The sequence below is a fragment of the Rhizophagus irregularis genome, chromosome 17 (assembly GCF_026210795.1).
Source record: "Rhizophagus irregularis chromosome 17, complete sequence".
NCBI classification, from domain to species: Eukaryota; Fungi; Glomeromycota; class Glomeromycetes; order Glomerales; family Glomeraceae; genus Rhizophagus; species Rhizophagus irregularis.
Genome location: NC_089445.1, coordinates 550903 through 569492, shown reverse-complemented (window position 1 = coordinate 569492; position 18590 = coordinate 550903). Strand labels below are relative to the sequence as shown.

The window sequence follows — 18590 nt, the reverse complement described above, 5'->3', positions numbered from 1 at the left end:
GAAATACTACTTTTCAAATATTTTGCTATGGTAGTAATTTTAATTTTAATTCTGGTCAAATTGTACTTTTAGCTAAAATTAAATGTGACAATCATTGTAGTAATTGATTATTATAAGTAGATTTAATATGAAAAAAAATTTTTTCTTGTATTACAGCATATATTGTATCTTGATATGATGTATATCATAAGGTAACTACTTTTAGCAAAAGATATGTCTGCAACCCTATATGTCATATTTTAATCAGCCAATATTATTATAGTTAAAAAATAGTTAAACTTAAATACCAATTAATCAAATACAGAACAATTAGTAAATTTAAACTAAATGATAATTATTAATTAGATATTAATTTTATTGATACTTAATTGAAAATTAAAATACAAGCAATTTCTAATTATTGAATAAATCAGATAAAAAAAAGTTACCAATTAGGTAGGTATCTGATTGGTTAGCATTTTACTTAGAACATTTTCTTCCAATATTTAACATGTTATTTAATTTGAAAAAGGATGATTTTTAGGAATTATGTAAAATTCCTAAAAACTTTAGGAAAAATACATAATAAATTACTAGTTTTTATAAATAATTTTATTAATTAATTTTACTTTACATTTTTAAAAATCCTTTATTCTAATTTTTAAATTTATTGCTAATATACCAGATTACTAATTCATTTAATTAATTAGATAAATTATAATAATATTTTTAAGTTTACAGTTAATATAATACAGTAGATATAAAAATATTTATAAATAATATTGCAAATTTTTATTCTTCTTCGTCAATTAATAAATTAGGCTCTCTAACTTCCTTTGAATACATTTTTTTATTTGTAGCCATTTCTAACAATTCTAATTCTGCTGGATTTTTATCTAATGCAGAACATTTAGGCCCTTTTGGTATTTCATCAGGATCTTTATCTGTCAATTTGACAAGCCAAACTAAAAGAAAAAATTAAATTAATAAATTGCAAAAAATATTATTGCCAATTTACCACATACCTTCAATTTCATCCACCTTAAATTCTTGTTTCTTTGATAATTGTGGACTACTATAAGTTGATGACAATGGTGTTGCCATTGAATTACCATTAATAATATCTGAATTAATCCATAAACCACAGAAATCAAATTGTCCTCCCATTCCCAAACCTAATTCGAATAGTATTTATTATTAATTAGTATTATTTCGCAATCAAATAAAAGCAATAATTTTCAGAATTGAACTTAATACCATTAGGCAAAGTTTTTGTTCCATAATTTAAATATTGGTAATGATCATTATAGCCAGTAGAAGGAAATATTCTTAATTTAGGTCTAATAGAAAATAAGAAATTCTTTTCATTTCCATACCAATTTGGCTTAAGTTCCCAATCTTCGTAAGCAAATCCACCAAATATATTACCATCCTTATCCTTTACTACAATTAAAGTTGAACCCTGATATAATATATAATTAATAAATGTGCTCCAACTATCACCATCTCTTGTTGAGGAAAATAATAACTTATGTGTAGTAATACGACAATCAGGTGGCAGATGACTATTTAAGATATAATAATCCGAAGGGGCTAAAAGTCGTGAAAAATTTGGTAAAGCTTTATATGTAGAAAGGATTTCTGGAGCAATTGAATTTGCGGATCTTAAAGTTCTTATTGCATTTGTAAAATTTTGAGGTAAATTTCTACGCAAGAATATACGAGTGACCAAAATGTTAAATAAATGTTGAAAATGTGTATTTTTAATATACCAATCCATAAAAGATCCTTGATTAAAATGCCCTTCAATTTCTGCTTCTTTAATTAAATTAAAAAGTGAATCCTCTTCAGGTTCATCATGTTTTAATTTTGGAAATAAAATTAAATAATCAACTAAGCCAGTATTATCCGAATTTAGAAAAATATCTTTTTCACCTCCTTTACCTCTATTTTTTGTTTGACCAGTTTGAGGAATATAGGCACCCTCAAACCAATAAACTAATGAGGCTCTTACGAGTTCTTGAATAAAGGCTTTTAATGATCCTTGAAATAAACGACTTACGATAAAAACTGCTTGAGATTGATCTGAAGGTGTTGTTTTAGTTAGATTATGAATTGAGGAAACGAACCCAAGTTGTGTTATAAGTAAAGAAGGTGAAGATTGTAAGGTTAACTTTTCTATTTTTTCCGCTGAAAGATTATTTTCAATTGAAGCTGATTGTATTTGAAAATACTGCGTAAATCCATCTTTTAAATATTCTCCTAATACGGTAGGAAGTTGTTTCTATTCAACAAAGAAGGATTATATTGAGCAATATTCAAGAAGGCAAAATACAATGGTAATAAATGAGCTGCCAGTTTACTTTAATACTTAGATCTGTTACTCCGATTCCATGTTGTTTTCCATGTTTTCGTTCGTCATGCAAGTCATTGTCAGAAGTGAATTCTTCAAATTCTTTCAAGAGAGTAGCTCTTTCTTCTTCCGAAAATTGTGAAAGAATGTCATGAAACAATGTTTTAGATGCTTTGCTTGTATGATTCCCCATGGTTTAAGAAACTAAATAGATCTGGAAGTGAAATTAAAAAATTATATCAATCACCGGACGCCAATTTACTAAATTGCTATAATTTAGTGTAACGTTCGTTAATCCATCAGTTATATATAATTTATTAAGTAAATTTGAAATGCTATAATTAGATTTTGTAATTTGAGTAGTATATATAATTTTTTTACAATATATAATATATTTTTATGTATAAAATCTTTTTATTTTTGTTTTAAAATATTTAAATTAGAAACAATAGTAAAATGCAAAACTTATATAAAAACAAATAAAAAAAAGTAATAATATTAAATAATTTTAAAGTAAAATATTTTAATATTAATTTATAATTTATAAGCTAATTGCAAAAAATGGATAAAAGTAAAAAATTGTGAAAAATTATTGTTAAAAAACAAATTATTTGTAACTTTAAAATAAATATTATATTAAAATATATTAGTGTTAAATGGGTTTATATATATTATTTAAAAAATTGAAATTGAATATTAAAAAAATTTACTAATAATCAATATAAATTTACATCAAAAATTTTTTACAATTAACTTACAGATTATAAATTAATATATATTTGATTTATTATTAAACTTCTATTAATATTGTTACTTTAATTTTTAATTAACTTAATCTATATATTTTATTTTATTTTTTATTTACACAAATTTGTTAAAATAAAAAAGATAAAAAGTATACAAAAAGATCAATTTATATGCTACTCTAATATTATTAACTTATTATTTTATTACTAAACTTCACATATATATTATTAAATAGTTATATTAATTCAGTAGATATGTTACATGTATAATAGACAATTTTAGTAAAAATATCCTACTTTCTTAGTTTAGTTAAGTAGACTATAAAATCCACTCTGTATACATTATTAAAATATAATAATTTTATTTAAATTTAAAATTTTAATAGGTCAGATCAGATTAAGTTAATTAATAAACTTAATCTGAAATTTTTTTTCAAATTAGATTAGGTCAGATTATATCAGATTATTTATTTAATCTGATTTGAAATTTAAAAAAATTTTAGATTGATCCAAACTTATTTGTTTTAAATTAATCTAAAAACTGATATTTTATATATTTTTATATTAAAAAATAATATTCACTACTATTTTTTAACTTTATTTTTTTGTAAATTTTAAACTGGAATTTGAAACTGAAATGTAATATTTAATAGAAATAAACTTTCAAATATAAATACTACTAAATAGATTTTTTTTTATAATAAAAAGCCATATAAATTTATATTTATTAATAATATATTTTCATCATAATATTTATTAAAATATTTATTAAATATTTATAAATAACACTTATTGAATAAAAGATATATATATTGAAAAAGTACCTATAAATGTTAAATTAAAGTATTAAAAAAATGCTTAAATTAAATACTTAATAAATAATAAAATAATGCAGTATTTAAGTATTTATTATTTTACTACTTAATAAATGCAAATTTTTAATACTTATTAAATACTGCCATTTGGTAAATACAAGACTCCATTTGTTTAAACTTTATGATGTTGTTAAAATATAATATATCTATTATAATACAACAAATTACATTCAGTTATATTTGTAAAAATAATTATGATTATATCAATTCAGATTTGGCATTTATATTATAATTAATATTTCAAATATTTTAAGTTTTAATTTATGATCTCTATCATGAAGTTTAACCAAATGGGAGTCTTATATTTATCAAATGGCAGTATTTGATAAGTACAGTCAAACCTTAATATAGCGAACCTTTGATATAGTGAATTTTTCAGACAACTATGACTATAATAAATTTCCCCTTGCTATAACGAATTAACCAATCAAATCTCTTAAAATCTTCATTATAACCCTATAGTGAAGTTGAGAACTGGAATCTAGGGTTCGTTATAACAAGAGTTGACTGTATTAAAAATTTGCATTTATTAAGTAATAAAAAAATAAAATACTTAAATACTGCAATATTTTATTATTTATTAATTATTTAATTTTTTAAGCATTTTTTTATTACTTTAATTTAACATTTATAGATACTTTTTCAATGCATCTTGTATTCAATAAGTGCTATTTATGAATATTTAGTAAATGCTTTGATAAACATTATAATGTCAAATTTTCATTAAACATAATACTAAAATTGCAATATTTTTCTTTAATTAGTTTCAGGTTAATAGGTTATTCAGATTATATTGATATTGCAACCTGAATTGATACCAAATTGCAATTGCTAAACCTGAATTTAGATCAATCTGTCAGTTTATTTAAATTTAATTAATCTGTTCAGAACTCTATTTAAATTCATATATTTTGTAAATAAATTTGTTATTTTTTGTTTTATTTTTTATAGTTTTCTATATCTTTTTTTTTAGTTATAGTTTTTATCTTTTTTTTTATATTCCATACATTTGTTCTTATTTTATATAAATCTATAAATCTGAATAAACTATAATTTAATGTGTTACTGCTACTTTACAGTTTGTTTATAATAAAAATTGGTATTTGAAAATACATTAAAAATTAAAATATTATTAATTCTAAAAAAATTTGGCCAGTTACTTTTGGAAATTATATATATATCTAATTTCTAAAATTATATAAATTAAATTTGCTAGTTTTCATTAATTGTAATAAATAATTAAATTTTAAAATACTAATATACTAACCATTTTAAACAATATATATGTATTACTATCTAAAGGTATATAATGTTAAAAATAAAATTTAAAATCGAAAATTTGTTAATTTGATATTACTTTTTTGTTTTTATAATTTTTTTTAGTAAAGTTTTAGATGCATGAATGTAGAAATAACTTCAGTAAACGTACAGTATCCCCGGTCAAAAATCGAGTAATGAGTAGTACCCTGGTACTATGACGTAAGTAGTAGTACTGTACTACTTACTGTACAGAATAATAACTCTGGTCAAAATTACTTTTCAAAAAGATACTTATTAAAGAAGATAGTCATTTTAAAGAAGATACTATTGCAAGCGTAGTAGAATATATAAAAACATATGAAATTGTAGTAATAAGACAATATTGGGTTCAAAAATATTAATGAAAATATGGTTTTTGTGATATAAATAAATTCTTACCTTAATAGTTAGTTAATAACGATATACTAATTGAAATCATTACGTTTTTTTCGTTAATTTGTGCAACTCGTAATATTTCAGATTTTATTTATTTAATCAAAATGGTGATTTAATTTTTTCTTTTTGATGATTTAGTTAAAAATGATTTATAACGATTATTCTTTAAATATTATAACAAAATAGTTTCAATGATTTCGAAGCAAAAAAAAGACTTCCTTTTTAGGTTGTCGATCCCCCATCAATTTTACCGCTTTAAATATAATTCATTCAAATTCAACCTTCCAAAAAAGGTTTACTATAAGGATATTATAACACAGAAATTTTCTCGCTAGGCCCACAGTTTCATTGTATCTAATATAATCATTAATAGCACAGAATTCGTGTGAAACATTGTCCTTTTGCTAAAAAAACGTAATTATTTGTATAAAGCAAGTAACCATTGAAAATTTACGAGGGTAAAAACGACGTAAATATTATTTAAGCAGAGTAAATAAATATTGCTTATATGTAACAGCAACTTACGTTTTTAATTCAAATAAAAGCTATTAACTCTGCGCAACTAAATTTATTAAAAAGAAAATGAAGGATTAAGCTGACTTAGCGAAGTAAAGTCAGTTCAATGATAACATGATTCTTAGAAATTGACATCGTTCCAGCGGTCTTAAATGTTGTCCTAAAAGAACCATTGCTTCTCACAACCTGAGCGATATAGCATCGTTTCATATCATGAAGTACCGCTTGGGATGAGCAATTAATTCGTTATTAACTTTATTAACTGCATTTCTTTGATTTCCTTTCCCGTATCGTCAAGGAAATTAAAAGCTATTAAATCACTTCTGACTCGTGAAATAACGTATTAATTATTCAGCTGTAATATTTTGTTAAGCGGTACTGTTTTTTACACCAGCCTTTGCTGTCAACGGAGTCATAATCAAAAAGATTCATTCGAAAGTTTCATACATATCACACTTAAAATATTAACAATGATATTCCGAACATTGTTTCATACATCACAAATATTAATGTTTTTCCGAACATAAAGACATTACAAATTTTTCTCTTCACTTACCAGATACGCAAGGTTTCTCCATGTTTACAGAAATATCAATTTTCGATCAGCGGAAAACTTGTTCGGGAAGATTATTAGAAATCATGGGAGGAAACGAAACTATCTAAGATGTCAGTTTGGTCAACAGAGTAGTTTCCTTGACAAAACCAAAAGATTCTTTGTCTTGTGTCAGCTGGTATCAGATAAAATTCCTCTTAAGAATGAAGAATTTGTTGTAACAGAAAACACATCACAGTGGTTTAAATTTGAAAATTAATTACCTCAGTAGTATACAAAGCCATTGTTGTCACCTACTTCTTTTCAGGAAGTATAGATCACTTAAACTTGATCGTTACGAAATTTGATAATATACTTTTGGCCCGTAAATTGGTTTAATCTTTAATTATCAACCCGAAATTCAAGTAGTATTTACACTAAAGTGACTTATTAACTTCTGCAGACAAAAGAGCAAAACTATAGCTAAAAGAATTTGTATAATAATATGGGTCCTCGTAAATTATCCACCTACGAAACAAATACTTTTTCGGCTTCTTGAAAATACCACTGTCCACCTATCGATACACAAGAAGTATTCCTTGACTAAATCTAGGTCTACAGAACGGAAACAAAGGTATTTCTTTCTATTTAGATTTGAGAAATCAAAGTATTATCTTTTTGGCGGCTCCAAGCACTGCTTTGTAGATAAGATAAAAATTTTACTACTATATTGTCTCCTTACTTTTAAAAAGGAAACGTAATCGAGGAAGTTTAATAAATTTAGAAATGCTTTCTGTTAATATGCACCACTTTGGGATAGAAGTAGCTAATTCTGAATTTGGACCATTATATAATTCCGTTACCTACTAAAGGTGATACTAACAATATTATGTCCGCATCACTGATTTTCCCTCCCTAGTCGTGGGAGATCTTATATACCAGCATGATAGCATATGATTATATTATTGTGCCAATGAATTTTCTTCTGTTTATTATTTATGATGTCATGATCCTTTGGCCTTCATCACTTTTTTTTTTGACGTGAAACAAACAACTTCGTTTTATCGTATATCTGCTATGGAGACAACGAAGTTACGTGAATGGCTCGAGAATGGTGGAGCTGAAGGCCTTAGCTGGCTACAGCTTGAAGACTTTCCTGACACTGGCCGTGGTGTTAAAACGCTTCGACCTCTCAAATCCGGCGATATAGTCCTCACAATACCAGGATCTTTTCTCTGGACGGTAGATGCTGCATTTGATGACCCTATCCTTGGACCTATCATAAGTTCTGTAAAACCACCATTATCAGTAGAGGATACATTAGCAGTGTTTCTTCTTTTTATTAAATCACGCATAGAAAGATATGAGGGAAGGCAAGCACACGTAAAATTATTACCAACAAGTTATACAACAAGTGTGTGCTTTACCGACGAGGAGCTTGAAATTTGCTCTGGCTCGTCACTTTATCACATTACCAAACAATTGAAACAGCAAATTAGAGACGATTACCTTCAGCTCCTCAATAACTTGTTTTCTAAGCATCCGGATCTTTTTCCTTTGGAAAAGTTTACACAGAATGATGTGAGTTTATATGATCCATATTATATATAATAGAATATACCTAACTTTTATGTCTTCTAGTATATGTGGGCTCTTTGCGCTATCTGGAGTCGTGGTATGGATTTCCAATTACCTGGCAAGCAATTTCGATGTATTGCACCTTTCGCCGACATGCTGAATCATTCTCCTGATGTTCAACTTTGCCATACATACAATCCCCAATCGGATAGTTTACAGATACTGGCAGGAAAAGACTACACAATAGGAGAACAGGTTACGTACTTCTTTACTTTTTTGATTTACTTATAGCTTATAAAATCAATTATATTTTAATCTTTAACTTTCGCATTTAAAAAAGGTCTTCATTAACTATGGATCTGTCCCCAACAACCGACTCCTTCGCCTCTATGGTTTCGTCCTCCCTAACAATCCTTATGACACTTACGATCTTGTTCTTACTACTCATCCTTTGGCACCTTTGTATGCTCAAAAAGTCACCCTACTTGAGTCGGCTGGTTTACAAGTCAATGCCACCTTTCCTCTCACACTCTCTGATCCCCTTCCATTAGACGTACTTCGCTATTTGCGGATTCAGCGCTTATCTTCTTCAGAAATTTCCACGGTAGAAGCAAAGCGCGGAGCTAGAAATATAGTTAGTGCCCGTAATGAAGCCGAAATTTTAAAGGCTCTGATCGAAGCATGTGAGAGTCTCTTAGATGGTTTTAGCGTTCCTCTTGAAAAACTTGAAGCAAATATCGCCTCTAGTGTATACCAGAAAAGTGACAATAAATGGGCAGCAGCACATGTCAGTATTGGGGAACAGAAAATTATAAAGATGACATTGCAGAAAACAAGAGAACTTCTTGCGTTGGTTATTTGTGCTCAATGTGGAAAAGCGAATGAGAATAATAAACGTTGCGGGAGATGTCGAAGAGTGGTGTATTGTGGGACTGATTGCCAAAAAAGCAACTATAAGGAGCACAAAGTTATATGCAGGACGTATACCGCGGATTAACAACAGGAATTTTATAGTGAAATTTTATTAGAATTATTCAAGCGTAATTATAATTAGAAAATTAGCTAGCGTTTCTCGATTTTTATTTATTTTGAAATGTTATTGAATAATAAATTGGACTTCAAAAATTATTAAATTTGAAGGTTTTATCCATTTGAATATTAGATTCTGGTTTACGTTTCATCAAAAAAGTACTACTTGATCAGCATATTGATAAACCTTCTCTAGCCCAATCACCGTGATTATTATATTGCTATTCTAAAAAAAATTATTTAGTTTCATAATTAAATATTAGACCGGGGTAGATAAATAATGAGATATTAAATATTGTATAGGGACGAAATGCAAAATATGCAAACGATTTTTTACATGTCGATTAGCAATTTATAATGAATATTTATTATTTCCACAGAATATTTTCGTCAAATTGTTGCAGGTCTGTATATTGGATGCCCTGAAACGCTGACCAGCTCTGTGGCCTTATTGATTGTGTGCCCAAAACAGGGAGCGAGCTAATTCCAGCAGCATAAGGACGAACTCGATCCATGTTTACCGTGACCTGTGTCTCAACAAATGGATTTTTAACAGTTTCCTTGGCATCTGGCTCACGTGGAAATTCGCTTGATGATCGACCAGGCCACCAGTGATAAGCAATAACAGCAGGACTGAACTTGACCAGATACTGGTCATCCTGAACATCAATGATGCGAGCTGGAAGGTAAAGCTGTGACTCTTCCAGGTCATAATAATGAAAAAGATAGTCTGGGTATGTAACGGGAACTTCAACAAGATCACCAACATGAAGGCAGCGATAAGGCCTAATATCCGAAGTCGTCACTCCACGCGTCCACGGACACCAAATTTTACTTTCGCCTTTTTCTAGTGTTGTTAGTTGGTCATCTGAGAAACCCATTTGAAAATCGTCGCTTTCAGCATCGTCTGTTGGGTCAGGAGTAGATGACCAATCAACGTATTCTACATGTTCACCATTTACTGCGGAAACTCTGACATCATACCATAATCCGTCCGTCCTGATCTGCCAAAAGTAGGGAATCGATTAATCATTATTACTTTGAAATTTGTCCACGTGATTTAAATCATGTGTTCTTTATAATTTAAGGGATCGATGAACTATCTCTAATTGCAAATTAAGTTCGCGGATGATCGTGTATTGATAAGATGAACAGCCAATGATACGCATCATTTTATTACATATTCTATTGGCATAGCCCATAAGGAACACCGTAGTTTGAATTTGGGCGTTGAATAATGCATTACGCATTAATTATTTGATTTTTGATCGATTCGTAAATTTCTTCAAGACACAAGTCAATTCTTTCTCATTGAGAACGTGCGAAGAAAATAATTAGAAACTGTATTAATCTTCTAATTGTATCAATCAAAGTTTCTAACATAAGTACTTTCTTGTCTTTTTCTTAGAGGTTGCGTCTCTGAAGACCAATTTTCCAAGATTATATAGTTCGATTCTCATTTTTTTAATCAATTCCATTCCTTATTGAAAATTTGTACCACGATAATAAATTGAATAAATCACTCACCTGAATTTTTTCACCAATTTTAGGTTCTTGTGTAAAGACTGTAGATGATCCCAAAAGGGAATAATCAAATTCCAAAAGATCGGTTAAATCGTCGGATTGATACTCAATCCGTACCGCACGATCGTCAAAGCCGATTGGCGGTTTTGTTATAAACTCGATAACATTACTTTCTGATCCAGCGGTTACAATATAACGACCACCAGCACATGCTTTGAGTTCCACAATTGAAAGATTATCACTCCAAGCATTTGAACCGTTTTCCAAAGTGTAGCAGACAGCGATTGTAATTCCAATACGGAGCCCACCAAACATCCGCACGTTCTTGGAAAGAAGTTTTTTTTCAATTTGGCCGGTTTGTAAGTAGCGGACATACACCCAAACATCATTTTTAGGGTGAGTAAAGTTTTCAATAAGGCTATAAAGTTGTGGTTGAGTTTCATATATGAATACGCCAAGTTCGGTCGGTGAAGGTACTGACACGATTTGGCAAGCAGACATCCAACCAACTTGGTGGGCAGGGCTCTCCATTTCGGATGGAAGTGAAATATCGTCACTTGTTCGCTGACATTCTACAAAAATGCCATATCCACAGCTATCAAAAACGATTTGCCTTAGTTTGTTAGATAACGACTCTCCACCAAGGAAAGATAAGTAATCATGTGGTTTAATGTAACCTTTATGAAGTGGATCCAATGCTTGGCGCAAGGCTGGAAGCCAAAGTGACCGTATATCTTTTAGTTTGCGCGTTCCGGTTGGATCGATGTAATATCTGTTACCATATTTGCGGATTTCATCGATTGATCCAAAATATGGCTCCTTGGTTGCAGTTGGAATATTTTTTAATTGAAAGGTTATTTCGAGTTCGTGGACAAACCGAGCCCAGGAGACATACATATTCTACATTCAAATTTCACATTTACATTTAAAAATTTTTCTCAAATTAATCAAGTCCTTATCGTTCTTAAATGCAAAATAGCTTACTTCGTATGGGGCAACAGTTGATATGCAGAGTTCTGCAGATCTGAAATGGTCTTTCCAAAATGAAATTGCCTCAGGATTGTCGCTTCCAAACCCTTCAAAAAAAGAAGCTTCGATAGAAAGTGTGCAACGATCGAGCTTTTCTTGAAGTTGCTGGCAGTCATTTTTGAGCCTTGTAACTAGTTCATCAATCGTATTGGTAAGGGCCTCTCTCAATTCGGATTTTAAAATGTCACTAGAAGTTGTTGTGGATGTTGAAGATGTTGAAATGATTTTTGGCGTATGCGAAGCCTGAGCGTGTTGTATTATACTCAAAGACTTATCGGTGATATTAAGATGGTATTCAACGTCTTGGATAGTACGCTGAATTTCGCTTAAGATACTGGGAGCTTTATATATTCCAACAGCCTGTTTAAATTTTTTGACAACAAACTTGTTACGATGTTTCTCTTTTGTGTTGAGATCCTCAACGCATTTCATATAAACATTATGAGTTCGTTCAAGGGTGTCTTTGATACTAATAACATGGGATTTATCAATATTTGCTTCAGTAATTTTGAAGACAACGTTTTTGAGCTGTTCCAAAATGATTTCCAACTTCTTGAGACTTGCAACGGCCTCTTTATGGGCTTCTAAGCGCTCCATGACTTGTTGACCTAAGTAAACAACTCTTTCAATAATGTTAACGATGTCCATTATAGTTATTGTAAAGTTCGGAATTGAGATAGTGGAAAACCAATAACCTCTACTGAAGTACGTGGGATATAACTATAGAATATAGAAATGATATTCAAGTAATGACCGAGAACAACAATATCTACAATATTTTTATTGTTACACGGTTTTATAGAAGCGCATATAGAAAACATAAAAATGCTAAATAGAGAAAATTTTCTCTGGAATTCAATGATGATCGTCCGACTGGCAGCCAATTAGAGAAATTCCAATGAAGGTTGAGAGAAATTACGGTAATTTTCTTCAATGTTTCGAAATGAACAATTTTCACATAAGTCGGTAAAATAATTAGAAATTGCATTGTACTCGAATTAAAACAGATACACTTAATTGACTGATGACTAAAACCCGAATTTCACAGTTTGTTTAATTGATTTGAATATAGATTTCTTTAACGGCATAAAATTTTAGCAATTGGTAAATTCTTTATATACTATATTATTATAATATCTAAAATTTTGTTATAGGATCTCAAATTTTTTTTTTTTGGAAATTTCTTTCGATTTAAGATTTTGGCCAAAATTAATCTTCGAGTTGGTGATTCTGGCTGAAATTAGCGGGTCCGAAATGTGTGACAAGTTAGTGTCAATCACAACTATAATAGGAATGGGTGATGTTTACGCGATTTTTCCCATAACGCCATTAAAATTTCACTATCACGTGACAGTGAAATATTCATCACAACCGGCACACCCCACCGCGTTTCCACTTTTTATATTTATCTGAAGAAGTGAAAACTTATTCGTCACCCATTATTCGTCACTGTTTATTTTCACGTGTTAGTGCATAACACCGTAATGCGGCCAAATGTCACGTGATAGTGAAATTTTTGATGGGGAAGTTTTACACATTACTTATCACATGCAGCCATAAGTTCAAAAATACTAATTATCTGAAAGACTTAGAATTTTTTAGTGGCCTAACCTGTCACACATTTTGGGCATACCTGAAATTAAGATAATTACATCACATATTTGAGGAATATCATATGATTTTATAATGAATAAGAAGTTTAGTCCAAATATAGTATATAATAAATTAGCAAAAATAGCAAAAAATTATTTACTTAATTTATTTATTAACTTTTTAGAAATTTACACCAAATTGATAAAAAACTATATTATATATTTCTATTCTAATTTAATAATTATAGAAATATATTTAAAAGTTATAAATATATATTTATTGAAATCTATTTATTATAAATTTTTACTAAAGTCCTTATTATATATTTATGTTGTGCCTTAGATTGATTCTTGTCTCAGATCGAAGCTTACGCATCTCAGATTGAGATTGTCACTTGATACACCTAATTTGAATTATGCAATAAAGTCTGTTATAAGTAAATTTTTTTTCTCATTAATTAAACCACTTTTTGTAACATATTCAAACTTGTGTGCCATAATGAGTTATATGTTTCCTGAAATTTTTATGTAAATCTGATTTATATTGAAGTTTATATTTGTGTTTTATCTGAAAAATCATTAAATTTTAAGTCATTTTCAAATGAAAAGATTTTTATGAGTATGATTCCAACTATTCTGAAATTTTAGGATTGTATACTTAAAATTATGATGAATAAATTTACCTAGTACTTAAAAATACATTAAAGTTGGAAAATTTGATGTTTAATTATAGCTTATTTTATTAACAATCAAAGTGCGTCAGGTGACAATCTCAATCTGAAGTGCGTGAGCTTTAATCTGAGTAAGAATCAATCTGAGGCACAACATTTATATTTATTAAACAATCTTTTTATTTTATTATAATTATTTTATTTTTAAAAATTTTTATTAATTATTTTTTTATTAAAAAAAACTTTAATAATATAATAATAACAAATAATCTATATAAGTTAAAATAACTTCATGTGATCATCATGCTTATATCACCAGTTATGAAAAATTCACTGGAGATGAATTTTGTTTAACTGATGTGAAATAAAATCACTGTTAGAAGTTTAAAATATGGCTTATAATAAACTACAATAAACTTTTTTCTTACAACCTTTCTTTTTTTCTTTACATTTTTTCTTTTATCATTTCATAATAACTTTTATTTATTTCACAATGGATATTCAAGAACTTTCTTCACCTTTGATTTCTATTGAATTTTATAATAATACTAATGATGAATCTTTAAAGTTTAAACAATTTTTTTAATGAAAATATGAATACAAAAGACAATTTATCTGATGTTAGTGATGACTTTATAAGCGAAAAAATGATGGTAATTTATTACTTCAAAAGAAACAGACTTTTGAAACTTTTGAAGAAATAGAGAAATATTTAAAATAATATTGTGAGCAAAAAGGTTTTGAATATTATAAGAGAAGAGTTGAATATGATAATGATAATATTGTATACAAATGTATTTATAAATATACTAAAGCAACTTAATATCAACCAAAAAAAGATAAAGATCCTGAAAAACATTATTAATGAAGTTCTAGATCAATTGGTTGTTAGTGGCATTTAAATGTAATTTATCCTAAATTAATAGAAGTTATTAAAATCTTCACAATAGTTGATGAACACAATTATTCTTTAAATTCAAATATTAAGATTTATGGAATTTAATTTCATCAGTTTTCAGAAGAAATGAAATCTGATATATTAGAGTATCTTGCTGCAGTTCCAACTATAGATGCTTAAACTATATATAGATTATTAACTAAAAAATATCTAAATATTTATATTCATTGTAAAAACTTATACAATACAATACAAAAAGTTAGAAAATATAAGCAAATAGAAAAAAAAAGATGATGCAAAAAATATGTTGCAAGATTTGTATAACCTTCAAAAAAAAAATTCAAATTGGATAATTGAAATATGTATAATTAGAAATAATTTTCATTTAAAAAGTTAGTGTTCTATGGATGTCATCATAACAAGTTCAACTTTAGATAAAATTTCATGATGTAATTATTACAGATGATATTTATAAAACAAATTGATATGATATGGCATTATCATTATTTATAATAATTGACAACTATAATTGAATTTGTATTGTAGTACAAGCTTTGATAGAAGATAAAACTGACTCAACTTTTCAATGAATTCTTGATTGTATATTATGTACAACTAATTTTCATTTCCAAGAGTTATTTTTATAGATGAAGATTTAGCAATGGCTGCAACCATCAAAGCAAAATTGCCTAATACTCACTATTACCGTATACAGTCGCCACTGGCTATAACGAACCTTCCGTTCTAAGAGATTTGGTTCGGTATATAATGAATTCGATATGTAATATTTGTGTTATATACCGAACTGTTCGGTATATAAATTTTATCCAATAAAATTATAGATCATGATATTTTATAATTATTTTAATTTTATAACGTACTACAGTAATACAATTTTATTTAATTTTATACGACAATATTAACTTTAACGTTTATTCAAATAACATTATCGTATCGAAAGTAATGAAGATCAACCTGTTTTAAATTTTTTACAATCAATACCTTCACTTTTTTATGCAATCTCCTTAAAATTTTCAACTCTTCATTTACTTCCCCGAATTCTGGTCCTTGTTCATATAAAAATCTTATGGTTTTATCTATAGCCTTTTCTACCTCTGTTGGACTTATTTTCTCCATTATATGCGTTAATTCAATCTCATCCACCACATTTTCCTCTTCCCTATTTGCATTTCGAATAGTATCAACTATTTCATGATCAGTAAGCCCACCCTCTGGTATCTCGTCCTCAATATGAAGATATTCATATGCATTAAGATCACTTTTTGGAAACTGAGAAATTAACACCTCAAGTTCATTGATTTCTATCAAAACTAAAAAAAGAATTGATTTTAAGAGTTAATTAAAAATATTTAAAATTCAAATAGTATATTAAAAAAATTTATACCTATCAGAAAGTACCGAATTATTATCATCAGATAATTCTTCAAATTCATCACTTTGTGGGAGGATACCTGTTTTCTTCCAACAGTTTGAGATAGTTTGAGAAGTTACCATTGACCATGCTTCAGCCGCATTCTGGAGAGCATTATAAATAGTATAATCTGCAAGTTCTTCCACAATACCATCCTACACATCATCATATGCATTAATCTGATTTTGAAGAAAGAGACGTTTGTAATGGCATTTGAATGAATGAATTATTCCTGCATCACAAGGTTGAAGTTTAGTAGTAGTGTTTGGTGGAAGGAATTTTACATCTATACTATCCAACTTTTCTTGAGTTTCATCTAAAATAATATGTACTGGAGCGTTATCAACTAAAAAAACAATTTTTCGATTTTTAACTTATCATTATTTCATTGAGTTTAAGGAGAATATCATTGAAAATGCTAACTTGCATCCATGCTTTTTTATTTCAAAAATAATGAACTGGAAGATTTTTATGATTAATATTTTTCATGACACGAGGTGTTTTGTATTTATGAATAAAGGTTAATGTTATTTTTTCACTACCAGTTGCATTTGTTGCACAAAATATTGTAACTCGGGATTTTTCTTTTTTATGGCCTGATAAAAAATTGCGTGCCAAAACTCTAGAAGGTTCCATCTTCCAGAATAGGCCAGTTTCATCGCCATTCCAAATGTCTTTAGGATTATAAGTTGTAAGGAACTGCTGAAGAGCAAGACGATCTCTTTCTATTGATTCAGCAGAAGGTGCACTTTCAGCCTCACCCTGCTTTTTAAACTGACGCAAACCATGCCGGTTTTTAAAGCCACCTAACCAACCCTCTGAATGCGAAAATCTTCTATGTAAAACTGTTCAGCAAAATAACTTGCCTTTCATTTTTAAGATATTGCCATCAATATCTTGTTTAGTATTAAGTGCATTATCAACCCAAAGGCCAAGCGCGTCTTCAAGTTGAGGCCACTTTGGTCCACGAAATTTTTTAACATTCTCTCGACTTTCCTCGTAATCGTGCTCAACGTTCACTCTCTTTCAAAATGTCAGTAATTGTTGACTTTCCAACGTTATATTTTTGCGCAAGTTCAACATTTTGAATGCGCGGATCTCTTTCCTTCATTTCACAAATCTCGCACTTTTGACCAGCGGAAAGGTTAACTCTCTTTCTTTTTGTTGACATTATCAGTATTTTTGAAAATTTATCCGAAACTAAACGGAAAAATTTTTTTTCGGTAAAACCGTACAACGCGACTAACGATAACGCGTTCATACTTTTATATTATTAATTAAAGTCACGTGACAGTTCGTTATACTAAATATGTAATTGATATACTTGGGCTGGTTACAATAAGTTCAGATGTGATATATGGTAATTTATTATGTGATTTCGTTACATCCAGTGTGATTAATTATAGAAAAATCGGTTCTGTGGGACTTGGTTCAGTACAAACAGTTTTCAGTACAAACAGGTTCGTTATAACCAGTGGTGACTGTATAGCGGGCCACAGTACCCGGGTATCTTGCAAAAATTGGGGGTTTGACCCTGTACCTCCAGGTCTGCAGCAAGCTAAAAATTCTGTTTTTTGCGAATATCTCACGATCTACTGGTCCAATTTGAACGATCATTTTTTTATTTTGAAGAGCTCAATGAGAGCTATCAAACAAAAAAATAGATGGCTCAAATCCTGATAACTAGATCACGAGATAATTGTAAAATATCCCTCAGGTACTATACAATTCTATGAAATTTTTCAAGGGGGGGTACTATGCATAGGAGGGGTACTATGGCCCGCGATATACGGTATATCTGTTTTTTTCATATGAATCAAAATTTTATAAAGCAGTTAAAAGGAAAACTTCATGATGAATTTACTTTTTGCCATCAATTGTTTATTAAAACTTGAAATAATTTATGTATTAAAGATTTTGAAAGAAGGTAATAACAGTTGATAATTAATTACCCTGCTACAAACTAAGTTATATCCAATATAATTTTCTTGGGTATATTGTTATACATAAATCTGATTTACAACTGGTACTACAACAACTTAAAGGGCTAAATCTGAAAATAATACTATTAAATTAGAAGGACTTACTCAGCAAATCCATATGAAATTGAAAAAGAAAAGACAGTATACTGAATTTGAAAA

General features: G+C 28.7%; 4 protein-coding genes across 4 annotated transcripts; 1 reads left to right on the top strand and 3 right to left on the bottom strand.

The window, feature by feature from the left end:
• Positions 1-741: 741 nt before the first annotated feature.
• Positions 742-2525, bottom strand: OCT59_008854 (uncharacterized protein; the record flags this gene model as incomplete). The annotated part of the gene is made up of 4 exons (XM_025316248.2): positions 742-944; positions 1005-1154; positions 1237-2263; positions 2343-2525. 4 exons carry the CDS (start codon positions 2523-2525, stop codon positions 772-774), a joined length of 1533 nt encoding a protein of 510 aa, XP_025181113.1. The 3' UTR covers positions 742-771.
• A 5248-nt stretch (positions 2526-7773) lies between these two features.
• OCT59_008853 (uncharacterized protein) lies at positions 7774-9404 on the top strand (the record flags this gene model as incomplete). Its single annotated transcript, XM_066133160.1, has 3 exons — positions 7774-8277; positions 8338-8529; positions 8615-9404. 3 exons carry the CDS (start codon positions 7774-7776, stop codon positions 9269-9271), a joined length of 1353 nt encoding a protein of 450 aa, XP_065999633.1. The 3' UTR covers positions 9272-9404.
• OCT59_008852 (uncharacterized protein) lies at positions 9321-12591 on the bottom strand. Its single transcript, XM_025308356.2, has 3 exons — positions 11812-12591; positions 10831-11727; positions 9321-10307 (listed from the first exon to the last, which is right to left on the bottom strand). The coding sequence occupies exons 1-3, from the start codon at positions 12502-12504 to the stop codon at positions 9672-9674; spliced, it is 2226 nt and encodes a 741-aa protein (XP_025181111.1). The 5' UTR covers positions 12505-12591; the 3' UTR covers positions 9321-9671.
• Positions 12592-15953: 3362 nt separating this feature from the next.
• On the bottom strand, positions 15954-17620 carry OCT59_008851 (uncharacterized protein; the record flags this gene model as incomplete). Its single annotated transcript, XM_066133159.1, has 4 exons — positions 15954-16348; positions 16490-16604; positions 16782-16795; positions 17464-17620. The coding sequence occupies 4 exons, from the start codon at positions 17618-17620 to the stop codon at positions 15954-15956; spliced, it is 681 nt and encodes a 226-aa protein (XP_065999632.1).
• Positions 17621-18590: the final 970 nt, after the last annotated feature.

What these genes read in the sequence shown, in the direction of transcription:
- OCT59_008852 (XM_025308356.2), bottom strand. Translation starts at nt 12,504, where the DNA reads ATGGACATCGTTAACATTATTGAAAGAGTTGTTTACTTAGGTCAACAA. An exon ending in CAACTGTTGCCCCATACGAA is followed by an intron (nt 11,728 to 11,811) that starts GTAAGCTATTTT and finishes ATTTGAATGTAG; the next exon opens with AATATGTATGTCTCCTGGGC. An exon ending in AAATTGGTGAAAAAATTCAG is followed by an intron (nt 10,308 to 10,830) that starts GTGAGTGATTTA and finishes TACTTTTGGCAG; the next exon opens with ATCAGGACGGACGGATTATG.